This window comes from Saccostrea cucullata, unplaced genomic scaffold (assembly GCF_032062105.1).
Source record: "Saccostrea cucullata isolate Sc308-1 unplaced genomic scaffold, CSIRO_AGI_Scuc_v1 ctg7668, whole genome shotgun sequence".
Classification (NCBI taxonomy): Eukaryota; Metazoa; Mollusca; class Bivalvia; order Ostreida; family Ostreidae; genus Saccostrea; species Saccostrea cuccullata.
In genome coordinates this window covers 4,193-23,899 of record NW_026927026.1, presented here as the reverse complement: position 1 = coordinate 23,899, position 19,707 = coordinate 4,193, and the positions used below count along the sequence as shown (strand labels likewise).

General features: G+C 34.8%; 1 protein-coding gene across 1 annotated transcript; it reads right to left on the bottom strand.

The window, feature by feature from the left end:
* Window positions 1-7,921: 7,921 nt before the first annotated feature.
* Window positions 7,922-9,685, bottom strand: LOC134273295 (uncharacterized protein K02A2.6-like). The gene has a single exon (XM_062755484.1). It carries the CDS (start codon window positions 9,683-9,685, stop codon window positions 7,922-7,924), a length of 1,764 nt encoding a protein of 587 aa, XP_062611468.1.
* Window positions 9,686-19,707: the final 10,022 nt, after the last annotated feature.

The window sequence follows — 19,707 nt, the reverse complement described above, 5'->3', positions numbered from 1 at the left end:
TAAACCAATTGCATTCTATATTGTCAACCAGTTATTATATAAAATGGATCATAAAGTTCGAAACAAGATGTATCTTACATATGATTTTATTTAATAATTTCATTAAATTTAAGAAAAAAAAGGATATTGTTCATAAAATGAAATTTATAAAATGTGCACTTAGTAGTCATATATGAACATTATGTTCACAAGCAATGTGCACTTAGTAGTCATAAATGAACATTTGTTCATAAGCATGCTACTATGTCTGGTCGACAGGCAGACGGGTTGACATTATTATAAATGCTACTAAGGTTGACATTAGTGTAAATATATATTTCGAAGTCATAAAATATCATTTTTTTCAAAAGAATCCTTATATGTCTGCTTAACAGGTCGACAGGTTGACAGGTCGACAGGTAGACAGGTCGACAGGTTGACAGGTAGACAGGTTGACAGGTCGACAGGTAGACAGGTTGACATCAATAATACTGTGAAGTTTGAAAGTAAATTTGTTAATAAATGTGCTTTTATATTTGGTTGAGAGGTGGACAACATTATTCATATGTATTTTGAGTTGACAATAAGACGTGTTGACAATTTATATATTCAGCTCATTTATAGTAAAATAAGTCAGCATAATACACATTGTTGAGGTAATTTGATTTCTGTGTCAAATGGAGATGTATATACATCTAACTGTTATCAGACATTGCGCATATATAATGAGAATAAAATTTAGACTTTCAGGCATTCAATATACATGTATCTTATGATATAACCTGTCTACCTGTCAACCTGTCGACCTGTCAACTTGTCGACCTGTCAAATTGTTGTTCTTCATTTAAACTGTTGACCTGTCTACCTGTCGACCTGTCAAACCTGTCAAATTGTTGTTCTTAATTTAAACTGTTGACCTGTCTACCTGTCGACCTGTCAACCTGTCGACCTTTCAAATTGTTGTTCTGAAAACAATTTCATTTGTTTAATATTCATTAAAAAGTAATTCGCATTTAATGTTTTGTTCATATATTTATATTAGACTAGAATTGATATAATTATACATGAATATTTATGATCTTACAAAAATATTATAATAACAAAACCGATTTACTGCAGATTATGTGGATGGGACTATTTTCGTCTTATTTTGTACTTGACCCACATTTTCTAATGAGTGACTACAAATTACGCCATCCAACTGTCATTTTTAAAGTAAAACAGTCTGCACTATAAACTGACAATAAACAGTACATATTATATGTCTACTCATAGTATGGAAACAGGCAACAGAAACACCCTTTTGTGTAAAAACATATTTATTAGACTTTTTCTGTTAGAAATAACAGTATTTTCATGCCCTTACAAACGTGAATAAGTATGTTTACGAGACTTCATGTGGTCTTTCATATAACTGCTATGATCAAAGGAAGCCAGTTACCTTAGAAGTTGCAGTGTGCCTGTTAGATTGATGTTGTTCATTCATACGTAAGTGAAGTAGACATTCTTTTAAATTCAAACATTACATGAGTTCTTCGTTAAAATGGCTTTCAGTCAACTCTTGTAGTGATTTAATATATTTCTTTTCCAAAGCGAGAAAAGTATAGAAAAATTGTAAAATGTAAATTGTTTTTACAGGGTATATAAAATCCCTTCAAGTCAAGAAGAATCTGAAAAGACAAATTATCATCTATAATCAATCGGAAAAAGACGATTTACATATAAGGTTACCCATTACCAAGATTGTTTTTTGAATATTACAAGAGAAAACATCTATTCAATCAAGAGATGGAAAATAGGAATGATGACACACTCAGCACTTCCAACTACAGTAACTTAAGCAACTACAGTGACTTAAGCAACTACAGTGACTACGAGAGAACTCTATCAATGGATATTTTGTCAGTGACTTCGTACCATTTGTTTGGCCTATGTTTGTTTATCCTACTTTTCAGACCGCTCTGAGCTATTTAATCTTGATAATTGGAGGGTTTGGTCTAGTAGGTAATGCATTCACAATGTTCAAAATACTGTGTACTAAAAAGCTTCATACGCCAACATTTACAATCATCGGGTGTCTGGCACTTCCAGATTTTCTTAATATTATTTTTGTTTATTTTGAAATCTTTACAAACATTTATTCTTATCTTTTTAATTTGTATCATTTTAATGGATGGGAAAACACGTTTCTTCGTCCGTTTGACATGTATTCAGGCTTACAGTTGATGACGTATCTGAGTTCAATAGGTCACTTGCTTTTATTTTCTCTCGTAAGATATTTATTGACGGTTCATCCTTTGCAGAGCAGGTATTACTTAACTTCTCGTATTGTCGTTAGTTTTTCTGCAATGTCATGGATATACAGCTTTTTAATGATGATTCCTGTCATATGTTTAAAAAGGTCAGCCCAGAACAATAAAAATAATTCTGTATATGAGATTCGAATAATTGATATTGTAACCGAGGCTATTTCAAGTTTGGTTCCTCTTTTTGTGGTAATAAGACTACATTGCTTAAAGATAAGAACACTGAGAACTTCAATTGTAAACACTCAAATACGAAGGAGAATGAACATCGTTGTCACAATAATTTTATTTGTCTTTGTGTTTCATCACACTACAGTTATAATAGTATCCATTCTCTTTATGACAGCATTTTTATACAACACTCCATTTTCATTATGGAAAGTATTTTATCATTTTGAAAATTTCCTTGCGATTATTAATTATTCTTGTAACCCTTATATATATTTCTTTTCTTCACTTATTACTACATGCAGGAAAAAAATTATAACAAGATAAATACAAATACATTGACCAGATGTAAATTGTGGTTGGGTATGATTTTTATTAAATGAGTTGTATGTTTTTCTAAGACAAATATGTATTTATTCATAATTTTATCACATGTTTTACACCTAGAGGTCATGTTTTTATTTTTACACTTAGTCTGATTTTCTGTTTGACTTCAATAAATTATAAACCATTATGACGTCACAACTAGTTATATGAAAACGATATCATTAACCGATATGCACTCATTAATGGGTAATCATTTGAAAAAATATTTTTATCTCATACGTGTGGATGATACTCCCCAGAGTTAACCTATGCTTTATTCACGCGAAGGTGCCATATCAATAGCACTTCCGGTTTTGACATACCCCCCAGCTTCAAAATTTGAATTCATCGAAATGTCTATTCGTGAAATTCTGGCCTTAAAAATGAATGATAATGACTAAACATTTCCTTAAAAGCAAGGAAAAGACGTATCCGTCAGTGAATTTTCACTTTTTTCAATGAGTCTATCTGTACTGGTTACTGCGAAGAAGGATGTTGCCACCCTAACCCCCTACCGTTTTCATGAGATACGTTTGATACTGTAGCTATTTAGCAATGCAGAAAAGTCTTATACCACTTTCAACGATGCTGTCTTACATTCTACTGTACGAGGGTTGTCCCAAAATTCCGTAGACAAGCGTTGTTTTGTAGAAACCCTATGTCATACATTAATGAAACTTTGTATATAGATTAAACCAACATTATCTAATAAATTTATGGACAAATATGGAGTAACTACACAAATTATTCCATTTTAAAAGACACATTTCATTGTCGAGTGTAGGAAGGCGGCGCAATACCCAAAAGTTGCAATTAAAATTAGGTATAATATTATATCTAAAATCCTACGGAAAGTAATTACTACCCTGTATTTTTTGAATGGAAATGAAAATTCTTAATACTGCTTTATTAACTATATTTCCTCAAATTTTGGTGTTTATGCTTTGATAAATATGAATTTTATAACGTTTTATATGCATGGGGTTTAAATCCGACTTTTTGAAAAATGGCGGCTGCGTTGGCACAGGCAGCGTACTGGACTATGATCAAGTGTTTTGATCCCGATTTCACTCTTAAAGAAATGTACCAGTCATAAATGTTTGGTAGACTAGGAAACTTTTTTCTAGTCCTTAGTACTTAGTTTCTCTTTGTATATTTGAATAACAGTAATAACTAAAATAAAAGACAGGGCTAAGAAATGGGCAAGAGTTCCATTCTGCAACTCCATTAGAGAAAACCGACGAAAAGCCCATAGAAATGTAGCATTTTCAAATTATTATTATTTCATACCTGTACATGCATTTACTTTGTTTACATATTTTAATGTTTGATCATATCATAGTTCTTAAGATATTTCACATTTATAACTATAACTGTTTCGTTTAATTTAAGAATTTGATTCTGGTAATTGAAATATTTTCTCCAAAAATCTGAACCGTTAACATTAGTATTTTTTGACGTTGCAGATTGCTCCAGGTGTTAGAGAACGATATCACTTTTATGTTATAACTCAAAAAGTGTTCAAGTAAACATGATAAAACTTCGTAATTTATCTGCCAAGAACACGCTTTATCTACCCTGAAAATTTTATAAAGATGCATTAATTTCTTTAAAAGATATGAGCTCAGTCTACGAAATTTTTGGACAACCCTCGTATACATTATACTTTACCATGGATATAGACTACAAGTTGCATAGCATCCAGACTGACTGAGCTCATCGCCGTAGAACAAATTATTTTATAGTAACATTAGAACATTAATCTGATCCTTCAGTCAATAGTCAAATAAATCCCCTACAGACTGTTACATATGTTGACAAAAGACGAACATGCATATCAAAATTTATATTTTTATTTACTTATATAGTCTACTTTCTTTCAGCATATCAACATCAACAAAGACGACATTAATTTTATTATGCATCATCAAATTGGATAGCAATCATTCATACTTTCACGGGGTTATCTCAAAGCTTTGTCAATAGAGGATATCTATATTGTGTGATTTGATATTGACTTTATCCAGCGAACCGGAATGGAGTATATTCGCGAGGTTTGCATTTCAATGAGTTATATAAAGCCAATATCAAATCACATTATTAAGAAGTAATTAACAAGTTTATAAACTTCAATGGGAATTGAAGTGGATTGGTCACGTGATCAAATCCTGAACTTGTTATTTATTACTTATATATACATTTGAGATGGACAGTTAAATATCTTCGGATTTAAATATTGCACTGACAGGTCGCCGTAGATTTCCGACAAAAGTACGTAATGTGTAAATCGGCTTGAAAGGCGGTTACGCTTCGAATTCATCAGGCTAAGAATTCTATTTCGAAGGGAATATTTTGTTAAAGGCTATTAGTGATCAGTAATAGTGAACAGATTGTTGTCTGGAAATATTTTTATTTGTGAAAAATGATTATCATTGCTGAAAAGACACAAGAAACACGTCCGAAGTCTGATGATAAAAAGTTGGAGGAATTTCGGTCGCCTGAAAGGGATTGATGGATCTGATGGATGGAGACACTTGTCCGAGCCAGTTAATTTGCAAACAAGTATTAAAATTGATCAAAAACATTCAATCTACGATTTCACTAAATAAAGTCTTATTTATGATGTAAACACGGAGACACTGGCTGTTTCAGTTCAACATTTTATTGAAGTAACAAAAGTAATGACGTAATGCACAAGTACACAAAAGGGTCAAACTAGTTAACATACATTACATCCTAACATCTCCCTTCCTTTGCAAATGAATGGCAATTACATTAAAAATTCATTTACAAGTTTAAACTTTAGACAATATCAATCAAAATGTTTCTGCTACGTAAACAAATCTTGAAACATAAAGCATAAGTTTCTGCAATAAAGAAATGAAAACTAATACAGCATACATGTACATTTTCACATGAAACTTTCTGCATTTGAAAAAGTTCAGTAAAATAATTGCAAAACAGAAATTATACTTTTCACAAATATCATATTCACAGAACATAGTCCTCGAGTTACTTTGGTAACCTTGGTGCACGTGAACTTGTTCGGCGGTTAACTGGGCTGGCGGTAACGGTGCATGGTTCACTCGGCTTTTGAGGGGTTGGTATTTTAGCAACTTTAAGGTCTTTCATTTTGGGTTTTTCGGAAGTTACTGAGGGCGCATCAAGTGTATCCTCGAATTCTGGAATAAACTGCGGAGTGGTAGCATCATAAGGCTCAATTGTTGCGCGAAGGTCTCTTCAGTTTCCTCGATATTGTTTATTGTTGATATCTACGATGTAAGGGCGATTTCCGATGTTATCCACACAAGAACCGTAACTCCATTTCTTTTATGTATGATGTTTCATTCGAACTGGTTGACCACTTTCGAGTTCTGATAGTTCCTTAGCAGTTTTGTCGTAGTAGAATTTGGCCTTTTGTCGCTTGTACTTAACTTCATCCGCTACATCGTCCACAAGTTTGGGCTGGAGTAGTTCCGGCGTCAAGGGTAAGGAATGTCGAGTCCTTCGTGACATGAGTCGTTGTGATGGACTGCTGGCCATGTCCACTGTTGGGGTGTTCTTCCAATCTAAGACGCATTTCCACAGATCATCTCCGTTCTTCTTAGCCTTGCGCAACATGTTCTTTGCGATTTTCACCGTTGCTTCTGCTTTCCCGTTTGACTGACTATGATACGGGAAGGAGGTTACATGCTGAAACTCCCAGTTACATGAAAAATCATGAAAGTCTATTGATTTGAACTGCGGGCCGTTGTTGGTAATTACAACATCTGGTGTTCCGTGACGTGCAAAATGTTATTTCAAACAGTTGATTACTGTGGCTGCCGTGGTATCTAGAAGAAGGTCGAGCTCAAAGAAATCTGAGTAAAATTCAACTGTGACAAGGTAATCCTCAGTCTTTAGAGTAAAGATGTCAATTCCAAGTTTTTACAATGGCTGGTCTGGGACATCGTGTGTCATTAATGGTTCTTTCTGTTGTTTCCGTTGAAACGTGCTGCATGTGCTACACGTGCTGACGAAATCCTTGATTTCCTCATTCATGAGAGGCCAATACAGCATATCCCTAGCTTTCCATAGACAAGCCTCAATTCCTAAATGACTGGAATGAGTGCGGCGTAGCATTTCTGGTCGAAGAGCTTAGGGAATTACAACGCGGCTGCTACGATGAATAATACCATCTTGCACTGTGAGAGAGTCTCTGACATTCCAATATGGTCATACTGGAATAGAAACATCTTCCTTAGTATCAGGCCATCCTGAAAGTATCACTGTCTTTAGTGACTGGAGAGTCTCATCTTTCTTTGTCAAATCTCGGATTTGATTCAGTCTTATCTGTGACCTTTCTAACCCACTCTGCCTGTTGAATGTGTGCTATCTCCTCAGCAAGTTTGGAAGTGTGCTGTCCATGATACTCTGGAGTCGCGCGAGACAAGGTATCTGCGATGAACAACTCGTTTCCTCTATTATAAACAACATCCAGGTTGTATTTCTGGAGGCGAAGTAACATTCGCTGGAGTCTTTTTGGAGCTGACAAGAGAGCGTTTCAAGAGGCGTGTGGTCTGACTGTACTGTAATGCAATCCTTACCGTATATGTAATGGTCAAATCTCTCGCATGCAAAAGCAATTGCAAGACACTCTCTCTCTATCTGTGCGTAACACTGTTCAGTTTTAGATAATGCACGAGAGGCATAAGCAATGGGCTGTCCATTTTGCATTAATGTGGCTCCGAGGCCAACTTCACTAGCATCGCACTGAATTGTGACTTCCTGATGTACATTATAGTATTTGAGTACGGGTTGATGACTCACGAGACGTTTGACATTCTGAAATGCTTCTTCCTGCTGCGATTGCCAAGACCATATGGCTCCTTTGTCTGTGAGAAGTCGCAAAGGTTCACAGGTTTCTGATAGGTGAGGCAAGAATCGAGACAAGTATGTTGCTAGACCAATAAAGCGTTGCACTGCTTTCACATTTTCAGGTCTTTTCATGTTTGTAATGGCACTAACTTTGTCCGGATCAAGGCGGACACCTTCAGCCGTAAGTAAACTGCCCATGTATTTGACTTCAGTCTGACGAAGTTTGAACTTGTCCTTATTAAGCTTTAGTCCCACCTCACGAATGCTCTTTGTAGAACTGCCGTCAAGTTGCGGTCATGATCTCGAATTGCTGATTCCATGGTCTGTCCACAGCCGTAGACTATGATGTCATCCATCACACATTCTGCTCCAGATAGTCCCTCCAACACTTCGTGTTGTCTGAGCTGGAATTCTTCAGGCGCTGATGAAATTCCGAAGGGTAAACGCAACCATCTATATCGACCAAAAGAGGTCCAGAACGTAGTAAGGAAACTGCTTGATTCATCTAATTTGATGTGCCAGAATCCTTCTTTTGCATCAAGGACGGAGAATACTTTTGCATTCGCAAGATTCGGTAATATGTCCCCAAGGGTAGGATTGATATAGTGCGGTCGCTTGATAGCTTTGTTCAAGTCTCTGGGATCAATACATATGCGTAGCTTATCAGGTTTTTTCACTGTTAGCATGCTACATGTACTTATCCAGACTGTAGGAGTAGTAACTTTCTTGATCACACCTCTGTTTACGAGATCCTTCAGCTTCGTGTGAATTTTCTGCTTCATGGCTTGATGAACATTTCTTGGTTGATGCTGAACTGGCTTAACAGTAGGATCAATTTCAATCTTGTACTCGCCTGGGAAAGATACTAGTCCCTCGAATACAGCATGGTATGTGGTCAACAGCTGACTGCGCGTCAGTGGTTCAAAGCTCTTCTCAGCTGATGTATCAACACTGTTCACAATATTCACAGTTAACAGCCCTAACTTTTTACATGTTTCAGCCGAGAGCAATGCGGTTTGATCTGTATCCACCACATAAAAGTTCAGACATTCTGTGTTGCTTTGTACTGAGCAGGTAATGTCAACGGTACCTAAGGGCTCGAGCTTTGATGTTCCACCATAAAATTGTACAGCATTGCTGGTTGGTTTCGATGGCGGACAAGCATTTTGGGTAAGAATGCAGTATTGCCGAAATCCAAGAATGTTACATGTTGATCCAGAGTCCAGTTGACAGATAACATCTTGACGAGTTTCGTCGTCGATCAACATGTTGACTTTTGTAAACCACTGTTTACCATGTGTCGCCTTCACTGTGTAACAAGACTCACAATCACTACTGTCATCAGTTTCATCAAGTTGAAGAACAGTCTTGCTACCACTCTGACACACTGAAGCGAAATGATTTTTCTTTTTGCACTTGTTGCACATCTGTCCATAAGCCGGACACTTGTTTCTTCCTCTTGCATGCTTTCCACCGCAGTATTTACATTTATGATCTCCTTTGCTTGGGTATTTTGGCGGCTTTGTTGAAGACTTTTTCTGCTGCTTCGTATCTTTCATGTGCTTCTTATTTCTTCGTGCTTCGTAGTTGATTTGAGCTGTATTATTAGTGTCACTCTGTCCTTGTCCTTGTAGTTTCTTAAGCTGACTGGAAGTTCTCTCACTGGTTCTACAGATGTCTATGGTGCTGTTAAGTGTGAGCTTAGATTCTCTGAGCAATCGTCCATGAACATATTGGTCCTTGGTTCCAAGTACTATCCTATCGCGAATCATTTGGTCCGTAATATCACCAAATTCACATGTCTTCGCAAGTTCTCGTAGTCTGCACAAGTAATCGTCAATCGATTCATTAGGCATCTGGTCTGCCGTATTAAAGATATATCGTTCGTAGATCACATTTGTTTTGGGCATGAAGTGACCATCTAATGCTTCTAGAATTTTGTCAATATCTTCTCTGTCTTGAACACTGAGTGGTAAGTTTTCATATATTTGGAAACAGTCTTTACCCATCACTGTCAGTATTTTGTTGCTATCCGAATAGGCTGCTCCTTCTTGACAAGGCCTGTGGCAATTTCATAATTGGCCCATTGTGATTTGAAAAATTTCCAGTTGCCCCTGATGTTACCTTTCACTACCATATCGGCTGGTACAGGTAAGTGTTTAGAGGCCACTGTGCTTTGAGTATGAACAGTTCCGTGGCTTTGTATGGCAAAAAATGTATGTGTGTCAAAGGCACGTCTCATATATTAATGTGGATTAATATTGCATGAGAGTTTCATACAGTTATTGTAACACAATGTCAATTCTACACCATAATAGAAGTATGCGCATTCTTGGGTAGAAAAAAAATGGCGGCGTGCCAACCACGTGTGATGCTGGGACGTTTTACTTCAGCGAGCAAAGGTGAAGAAAATACAAGGATTCTCGGGGCTGTGCTACTATACCCGATATCTTGGCTTTGTTTTCTCACAAGTCGTAAGGAATTTGTCCCGTTACTGTTCAGGATTCAGGTGTCGTGGCGTATTCTTTTGCTGAGAGCTTCACTTCTGACACCATGTTTCAGTTCAACATATTATTGAAGTAACAAAAGTGATGACGTAATGCACAAGTGCACAAAAAGGTCAGACTAATTAACATCCATTACATCCTAACACTGGCGACAGCTTACATTGAACTACAACAGCGCCGATCGATGTGTTTGTCAGCTGTTCGTGACGAGATTGCAATGCTTTGATATTTTGGTTAGAATATATAGCAGAATTTAATACTGTTGTGCAATCTGCATCTACGCTGTTCCGCGAAGGGAAGATTGCGTCAGCCATGATTTGAAGTGAAATACTGTTACGACACCTAGACTGGCTTGCCTGTCTGATCCTCGATTTCGTACTGCCAGTCTAGGAACAGCGAATTTGCGTTTTAGAGACAAGCGTCTGGATGATCGAGACTACAAATAATGACGAAAAAGTAATAGCATATAATGAAAAGTAGTATAATGAAAAGTAGTATAAAGAAAAGGAGTAAAATGAAAAGTAGTACAATGAAAAATACCATCATATAATGACAAAATACCATCATATAATGAGAAAGCACCATCATATAATGACAAATTACTATCATATAATGACAAAATAACATCACATAATGGCAAATTACCAGCATATAGTGACAAAATACCATCATATAATGACAAAGTACCATCATATAATGTCAAAGTACCAGCATATAATATAGGTTCTGCACATAAGGCAGTTACGGCGTTCCACAGTGTATTTCTTTATCCAGATCGTTGAAATGATGTATATACTCCATTTTAACTTGGTGGATAAATCGAATATAGTGTATATCAAATCACATAACATAAATTGTTTAGACGAGCCATCAAAAACACGAGTAGTCATCTCAATTATTTATGAAAAACACCATGTCATACACAACACAAAACGTCATGAACAATTTCTAAATCGAGGTTAATTATTGACAAACAAGTTGATGAAACAAAACTATCAACAGTCTCGTTTAAAGTCATCATTTCGTAAGTTCTATGGTCGATACCTGTCATACCATGGCCTTGTTAACAAATATAATTTATCATTGAGTCAAATGCTGGCTGACGTTTTTCATACTATTGTTAGTCCATTATTTATACACTGAATTGACTACGGATTTTTCCGTTATTTCCCAATAATGACAAGGAGCACACGGCGGGTGTGACCGGTGGACAGGGATGCTCACTCCTTCATGGCACCTGATTCTACCTCTGATGTTTTGGAGGTCCGTGTTTGCCCTGCTCCTATTTTGTATTGTTTTATGGACTTTGATATTGAATACTGTTTGTTATCTCCAAATCCTTCATGGTACACCAACGGCTGATAATGTAAACATGAATCTGAAACATAAGATAAATAACTTTTTTGAATACTAATTAGGTTTCCCTCTTAAATTCCTGAATGTTACATGTATATGACATACACCACATGGCTTCTTGGATGACTCTACCAGAATGTTTGCCCCTCGGTGACAGAAAAGTCATCTCCTGCGAAATCGGACCCTGGGATCATGAAACGTCCTAAGCTTAAGTAAAAATCTATATTTGATAATAAAACGTTGTAGAAGTTAAGCAGACAAAAATTGAAATATTTTTCAATATTATTTCACAGAGGTATTGTTATCTGCAAATTTAGGAATATTTTTATAGGCGATTGAAAATTTGACTTAAGGAAGGTCCATACTTTTACGCATCCGGTTTTAATTTTACACACCAATATTACAATCTGATTATCACATGTCTAATGTGATAAAAAAAAATGTTCGATGAAATAATTTAGCAAGTATATGTCTTTATTATAGTGTCATTGTGCATACAAAGCATTCAATATACATTAATATTATTTTTAGAAATTAACACTTTGCTCTTTGTCTATGGGATATATATATCATTTAGTACATACACAGACACAACATTCTAAATGGCTTTCATGGACCCAAAGGTTTTTTTTTCAAAAAAAAATTACAAACTAACTTGAGACCTATTCTTATTGATTGTAAGCCTAAATCATCTTTTTAAATTTTACTTTTTTTAAATTTTGCAAATAATGATTGAAAAAATTGAAAAATGGGGGCATACTATACATGTAATACGTGTTCATAAGGCTGTTTTGTTAAATTTATTTGGTTGATCATAATAAAGTTGTTTTTTTTTTTGTTAACCTTAGATATACTTTCTAATAGTTTAAAAAATTACATATAAACAGTTTAGAATTCAAAATTAAAAATAAAGATATTTTGAGATATTTTTCTGAAAGATGTGGCCAGATTCAACATTAATTTGTTAATGTTTCCAACAAAAATTTCAATTTGTGTTCAGCCCCACATATTACTACTTTAATTACATGTTTATGATTGACCCCCTGTTTTGTATATATATCTTTTTATCACATACAAAATATATATTCTTATACAATTATGGCAAATGAATATTTTTGATTTTGATTAGTTTTAACATAAATTTGATGTGATTTGGTGCACAGCTTAATGAAATATTATATCACACTTCTTTATGTTCAATTTTGACAATTGAATTTTAGAGGTATTTTCTCTGAGGCATATTCTATGAAAATTAACCTGCAAAGAAATGTCTTTTATATGTGATTTAGAAGTTTATGGCTTTATCCAAGGTATTCAAATTTAAAAAAAATATCAGTTTGACAGAAAATTTTGAAAGTGCGAACTTACCTTAAAGGTACTCGGACACAGATTTGAATCGTAAACATCAACAATAACAGAGGTCGTGCCCTGTTTACAAAAAACTGTGTACATAACACGAGTGTGATCGATTTGCTAAATTCTGTACACAACACTTAGCTCGGAATGACGATACAATGTACTTGTGAAGGAGTTTTGCTTTCTAACATTTCTACTCTGAATAAAATTATTTTTCTGGATTAAAGTCTTAATATTTCTCATTAATACACAACAAGACTGCCACTTTTCCTAAGGATTAAGAATAAAGCTAGAATTTGTGAAAGTGCAAGGATGTGTCAATCAAACCCGCCAAAAAAATTCAAGTTTTAATAACTTTTAAATGAAATAAGATTTTTAATCAATTTTTGTGTGAAATGCTATTAAAATATATAATTCGTGATATTATACAGAAAATATTAACTTTAAATCTGTGTCCAAGTACCTTTAAGTACAAGTTTGTTTCATGATCCTGAGGCCGGGTAACATTACACTCCAGAACTTTCTTGTGATCTCGGGTCAAACATTCTGGTATGTCACCCTCGAAGCCATGTGGAATATGTAAACTATAATGTTTGATTTGGGCAGAAAACATTCTTGGACGAAAGGGGTTCAATGTTTGAATAAAACATCATTCCTTCTTTAAATAGGTGATAATTAAGGGTGAATGCCTGGATCGGTATGTATTTTTGGCCCAATTTTATTGCAAATGATGCAAATAATAAATTTCTAGAATATGAATAAATTGTAAACCTTCTGTGATGTTCAAAAGTTTGCCCTTCTAAAACCATCCTTATTAATCTATACAAATATTTTTCACTTTAAATCACATTTTTGTGAAATTTTGAATAAAAAATTAAAAACTAAGCGGTGAAACTTATTTTTCTCATTTAAACATAATCCAAGTAGTTATTTTCAAATTTTTTGACATGTTTGTTTTTATCATCTGTCCTTAATAAATAAATAAAACGATTGAATTTCTCAAGAACCAATAGGTTTAAATTAGACAAAAGTAAGTTAAACATTGAAAGATTCCTTACTGAGTGAAAATTTAAGATTTTTCAAACCAGTGTCTGCAAGATCTATATATATATAGAATGATATACCACAATAGGGATAACACATCACATAGAATCTGTATTTGAAAGAAGATCAAATTCTTACAAAAAAACTACCCTACTTTCTGTGGGCAGGCAGTTTATGATGCTCTTTTTTTAAATTAATATTCTGTGTTAGCAGTCGGGGGCTTGTCATGTATTTTTGTACATGTGTTGCCTAATATCTCTGCAGTCCTTTTGTCTCCTATCTGCTGTTTTGTGTAGATATCTTTTTTCATATGTTGTGTTGTAAGGGTCATGATTGTGTTCAGCCCCGCATATATTACTACTTTAGTTACATGTTTATGAATGATCTCCTGTTTTGGATATACATGCTTATATCTTTTTATCATATACAAAATATATATTCTTATACAAGTGTTCTTATTTCGCCTGCCTTGAGCAAAAAAACGAGCCCCATCTCCTTTGCAAGGTAATACAAATTAACTAAGGAACGTAAATATATTTTTTCGACTGAGTGACGGTTGCGAGGAGACATGGGAAATTTTTTTTTTTACTTACCTGAAAAAGTTGACAAGCAAAAAAAAAAAAAAAAAAAAAAAAAAAAAAAAACAAAAATAAAAATTTGCCCAAAACCGAAAAACGATTTACCGGGGGGAGGGGGGGGGGGGGGGTAGTGGCCAAAAATTTAAAAGCCAACTTTCTATCAATTCCAAGTTTTCCTTACCAACCTTGCTAACATTAAACTATGGTTATAAAGTGGGGGGGGGGGGGACATGTCGGACGAGACATGGGAAATGTGGCACTCGGAATATGCTAATCTCGGGCAAACAATTTGATTGGCTAAAAATCTGTTTCTAAAATTACATCGACAATATGTCGTAGTTTTTTGATGGGAAATAAGACATAATCAAATTTTATTCAATCAATGTAGTATTTGAGATCTGGAATTGAATTTTTAAAACCGTCTCATTTTCAAATTTTGCTCTATGCCCGAGATTAGCACATACCGTTCCTTGGTTGAGTTCGACTTTTCCACTCGGTGACGCTGTTTACTGAGATAAAAGAAAACAAAGACATGCATGCCATATAAGGCTGTGAAGATAAATTATTGTATAAGAAAATGGTAATAAATAGTTTGCCAGTGCATTTCTCCTAAAGTGTAAATGAGTGCGTTTCTGAGGAGGGGGTATGGGTTCAAATTTATTTCCGGAATAAGTGCCTGTGGAAATAGTGCAGTATTTCACAATTTTCTTCAATGAAAGTACCTCAGCTGTATTTTTATGGACTCCCTGCAATGCCTTCTTAAGAAAGTGTTTGACACTGTAAAGTTTCGTCAGTCTGAATAAAAATATGTTTAATGTAACAATAATACAGAAATGTGGGATTCTTCCAATGGCATAAATTGCTCTCTTTTACACCGGAGCAAAAATCCAGATAAAGTAACGAGAGGTGCATTATAAGTTAGATAAACATTGTGTCCTATTGAATTATCTTTTTGTGCCCATACTCTGTCTCCCTTTTGTAAACTGATTATCAGAACATTTGTTCCGGTTCGAAGTCCATTTCCATTGGAGAGTACTTTCACTATTTATTGGTCATTAACAATGACAGACGAGTGCAAGTCTACGTCTTGATAGTACAACGTTGCAACATAAAATGCAAATATTCTAGCGGACGCATTCCTTTTACGAATCGTGTTAAGCTTTAACATCAACCCAGATTTTTTCTGGGTCTTATATTTCTCCTCATATACAGATTATTTTATTTTATAATGAGACGAATTCGTCAAAAACTGTCCCATATCGTCACTAGAAATTGGTAGATTAGAAAATTATTTTGCTAATATGAACACCTGTCCATTACAACCTTTTGTCTTGGTTGGGTCGTCGTGTATATAATGTAAATCAAGTATGGGTGACTTGTCTTTATCATATCTGATCCAATCTCATTAAGAGACACCGTAACGCACAAAGAGGAAAATTGGCAAACGTCAAATATTTTATGAAATATGTAAGCCCTAGTTCAGTTGTTCAAAAGTAATGGCCAAGGTTAAAGTATTGAAAGAGTTGGTCAAACTATAAGGTCAAGATCAAAAGTACAAAATTATTGATACCCACTGAAAGGTCTTGTCACTATGAATCCACATGTGAAGTATAAAAGACCTAGCACCATCTGTTCGAAGTTATGACCATGGTAATAACTTGGTTACACTTTTGCAAGTGTGATAATTTTTTTGTAAAAGTGGGTCATACTTCAAGCTCAATGTCAAGACGTCAAATTTGGTGGTACCCAAAGAAAGGCCTTTTCACAAGAAATACACCTGTGAAGTATGAAAGCCGTTGTCCCACCACTCAAAAGTTATGAGCAAGGTTAAAGTTTTCGCGGACAAACAGATTAACAATCAGATAGACAGACGGATGGATAAGACAAAAATTATATACCCCAATCTTCGATTTCGGAGAGATTACTTTAGTTATGTACTGTGTTTTTAAGTGACAATTACTGTAAGTAACAATTAATGTAAGGCTATAATTTTTAACAAGCTGTGAATGTGAAAAACAGATGCCCCCGTATAGCAGCTCACGGTGAAAGTTTAAGGTTATATGAATGCTAGTCAAACTCCAAAATAAAAGTCAGAAGATAAAAAAAAAACTGGTAAATAAAGAAATTCCTTATTTCTCAAGGAATACACCTATGAAATATGAAAGCCCTAGCACTAACTATTCAAAAGTTATTGTGAAGGGTAAAGTTTTTCAAAAGTGGTCAGTTTCCAAGTTCTTGTCGCAAGAAATGCCTTGTGAAATTAAAAAAAAACCTAGTTCTAACAGTTTAAAAGTTATGGCCAAGGTTGAAATTCTTTTCAAAAGAAGGTCAGACTGCAAGATCAAGGCAAAATTGTTGGTATCCAAAGGGAAGATCTTGACATTAGAAAAACAAATGTAATAAGAAAGCCTTAGCTCCAATTATTCAAAATAAGGCCGAGGTTTATAATTTTTAGTACCCATTGGAACGCATTTTCATAAGAAATGCAAATGAATTATGAAAGCCGTAGTACAACTGTTCAAAAGTTAGGACCAAGATTAAAGTTTGGTAAAATTATACAAAAGTGGGTCGAACCCCTAGCTCAAATTTACAAAATTAAATTTGATGGCATCCTCACAATGTCAAGCTTTTGTGATTTCGAAACTCCAATTCGGAAATCACAACCTTGACATAGTAAGGCTGATATGTCGGAGACCAAAGAAAGGTCCTGTCACAAGGAATACATATCTGAAATATGAAAGTCATATCCTTAACTAATCAAAAGATTTGGGCAAGATTAAAATTCTGTGGACAAATAGATTAACAAACCTACACACTAAATGGTAAGGTAAATGTCCCCGAATCTTTGATAAAGGAGCATAACAGATGCTAGTCCTTAAAGTATACAAAGGCAAATTATACCTTAAGACCCTTGACCAAAAAAATCCTCAACTTGCGATTATCCTGGACAAATTTCACTATTTTTTTCGTCGACAATGAATTTTCTTGTTTTCTTGTTACTTATTTAAACACTGAACGTCTTTTTTCTATCCTTGAATCCTTTATTTGAACTAATGTATGTGATATAATTAGCTGCAGAACTACAGTTCTCTGCTTGAGAAAATTCGGATAAATAAAGTTTTATTTGTTCGAATTTTCTCAAGCAGAGAGCTACAGTTCTGAAGCTTGTGACATCATAAGAACATAAGTAATGACTGTTTCTCATCTGCTAGAAAGCAACCTGTTCAAAGTAGCCAGTGACAGCAAGATGTGTTTGTATGCGCCAGTTCTGTATAGCAGCTCATGGCGAAAGATACAGTTTCTCATACAAAAGTCAAAATCAAGGTCAAGGTACGTAAGTTTGGTATCCAAAGGAATGTTTTGATATATGGTATGTACCTGTGAAATATGAAAGCCCTAATACCAAGAACTAAGTTTTTCAGAAGTATCCCAAACTCATATGTCGAGTTCAAGGAGTCAAAATTAATGTTGCCGAAGGGAAGGCAATGGAACGCCTTCACTGCCTTATAGCAGAACACTACTATTGCATTGTGTCAACCTTCCATTACATTATGTCAACTCTTTATGACATTAACCCACACTACTATTGCATTGTGTCAACCTTCCATTACATTATGTCAACTCTTTATGACATTAATCCACACTACTATTGCATTGTGTCAACCTTCCATTACATTATGTTAATTCTTTATGACATTAACCCACACTACTATTGCATTGTGTCAACCTTCCATTACATTATGTTAACTCTTTATGATATTAACCCACACTACTATTGCATCGTGTTAACTTTCCTTTACATTATGTCAACTCTTTATGACATTTACACATACTACAATTATATTTCGTCAACTTGCATTTCGTTATGTTTACTTTTCATGAGATCTTAGTTTTTATTAACTGATGTGAAAAGCTCATGCCATACTGTGCGCACTCTTCTACATTCTGTCGATTCACTATTACGTTATGCGAACACTGGTATCCTCGGCCTTTATATGAGCATAACGTATTTTCCGCGTTCCGCAAGCACTAAAAATGGCGGGAGAGAAAACTGTCGTAGAAGAGATTCTCAAAGAGATTCTCAGATTGGGAATGACATCTTTGAATGAAAACTTTAAGCGACAAATGATTGACAATCTTGAAACGTGCAAAGCCTTAACACTGCAACTGTGAATTAAAGTCACGTCGAAATTCAGTGGTGTTTACTTTAATCTCATAATTAAATAAATCAAATATTATGAGTCGTGCAGCAATCATTCTTTTTCTTTTTATTTTGATTTTTTTTTTTAATAAAAGTTTTAAACTTTGAAGGACATTGCATTAGTTTTACAATAAGCTTAGCTGAATTAAGTTGAAAACTTTTTTCTATAAAACTATAAAGCCTGAGAGCTTCTCCGCTTTCCGCCCTTGGTCTCCAACCATATACCGTCCCCCTTCCTTGTTCAAGATTCCCATATCTGCCACTGATATGTGCCCATGCATGCTTACTAAGGCATATTCAATTGATTTAGATGAGCGACTGGTAGATTTTTGGAATGATTAAAAAAAATTACTAACTCCAGTGACGTAGCATCTTTTTTTTGAAAGAGGAGGTCAGCCAGAAAAAAATCATTTACCCGAAAAAAAAACTTGACAAGCCAAGAAAAAAAAGTCCAAGCCCGAAAATCCTATTTCGGGGAGAGGGGTCCAACTTCGATCAGTCCTAATTTTTTCCAGATATATTACTTTACCCTTAGTGGATTATACTTCAACAAAAAGTGGGGGTGGGGGACTGTACAGTTTCAATGAACATTACATTTTCTATAGTAAAGTTATGTCTGGGAAAAGAGGGGGGTTGATATTATGTGCCTGTAATTTGTCCTAATCAATCAGGACCCCCCCCCCCTCCTTCTTTCCAGTCATTAAAACACGGTCGTCAACATTCATTATATACTAGATATACAGCTTTGAGATAATGTAAATGTTTTTTAACATCAGGTAATGAACTTTTGGAATCAACATGATAAAGAGTTAACACAATATAAAGATATTTTTTAAATCACATAAGAAAGAGTTGACATAACGTAATTATATACATGTATATGTATAATGTATATCCACATCACGGAATGGAGTTTTGACATAATGTAATAAAGTATTGATGTAATATAAAGATATGTTCACATTATGTTATACACTTTTTACACCACG

Bases quoted from the DNA above. Each gene is read 5' to 3' on its own strand.
- LOC134273295 (XM_062755484.1), bottom strand. From the start codon at position 9,685: ATGGGTAAAGACTGTTTCCAAATATATGAAAACTTACCACTCAGTGTT.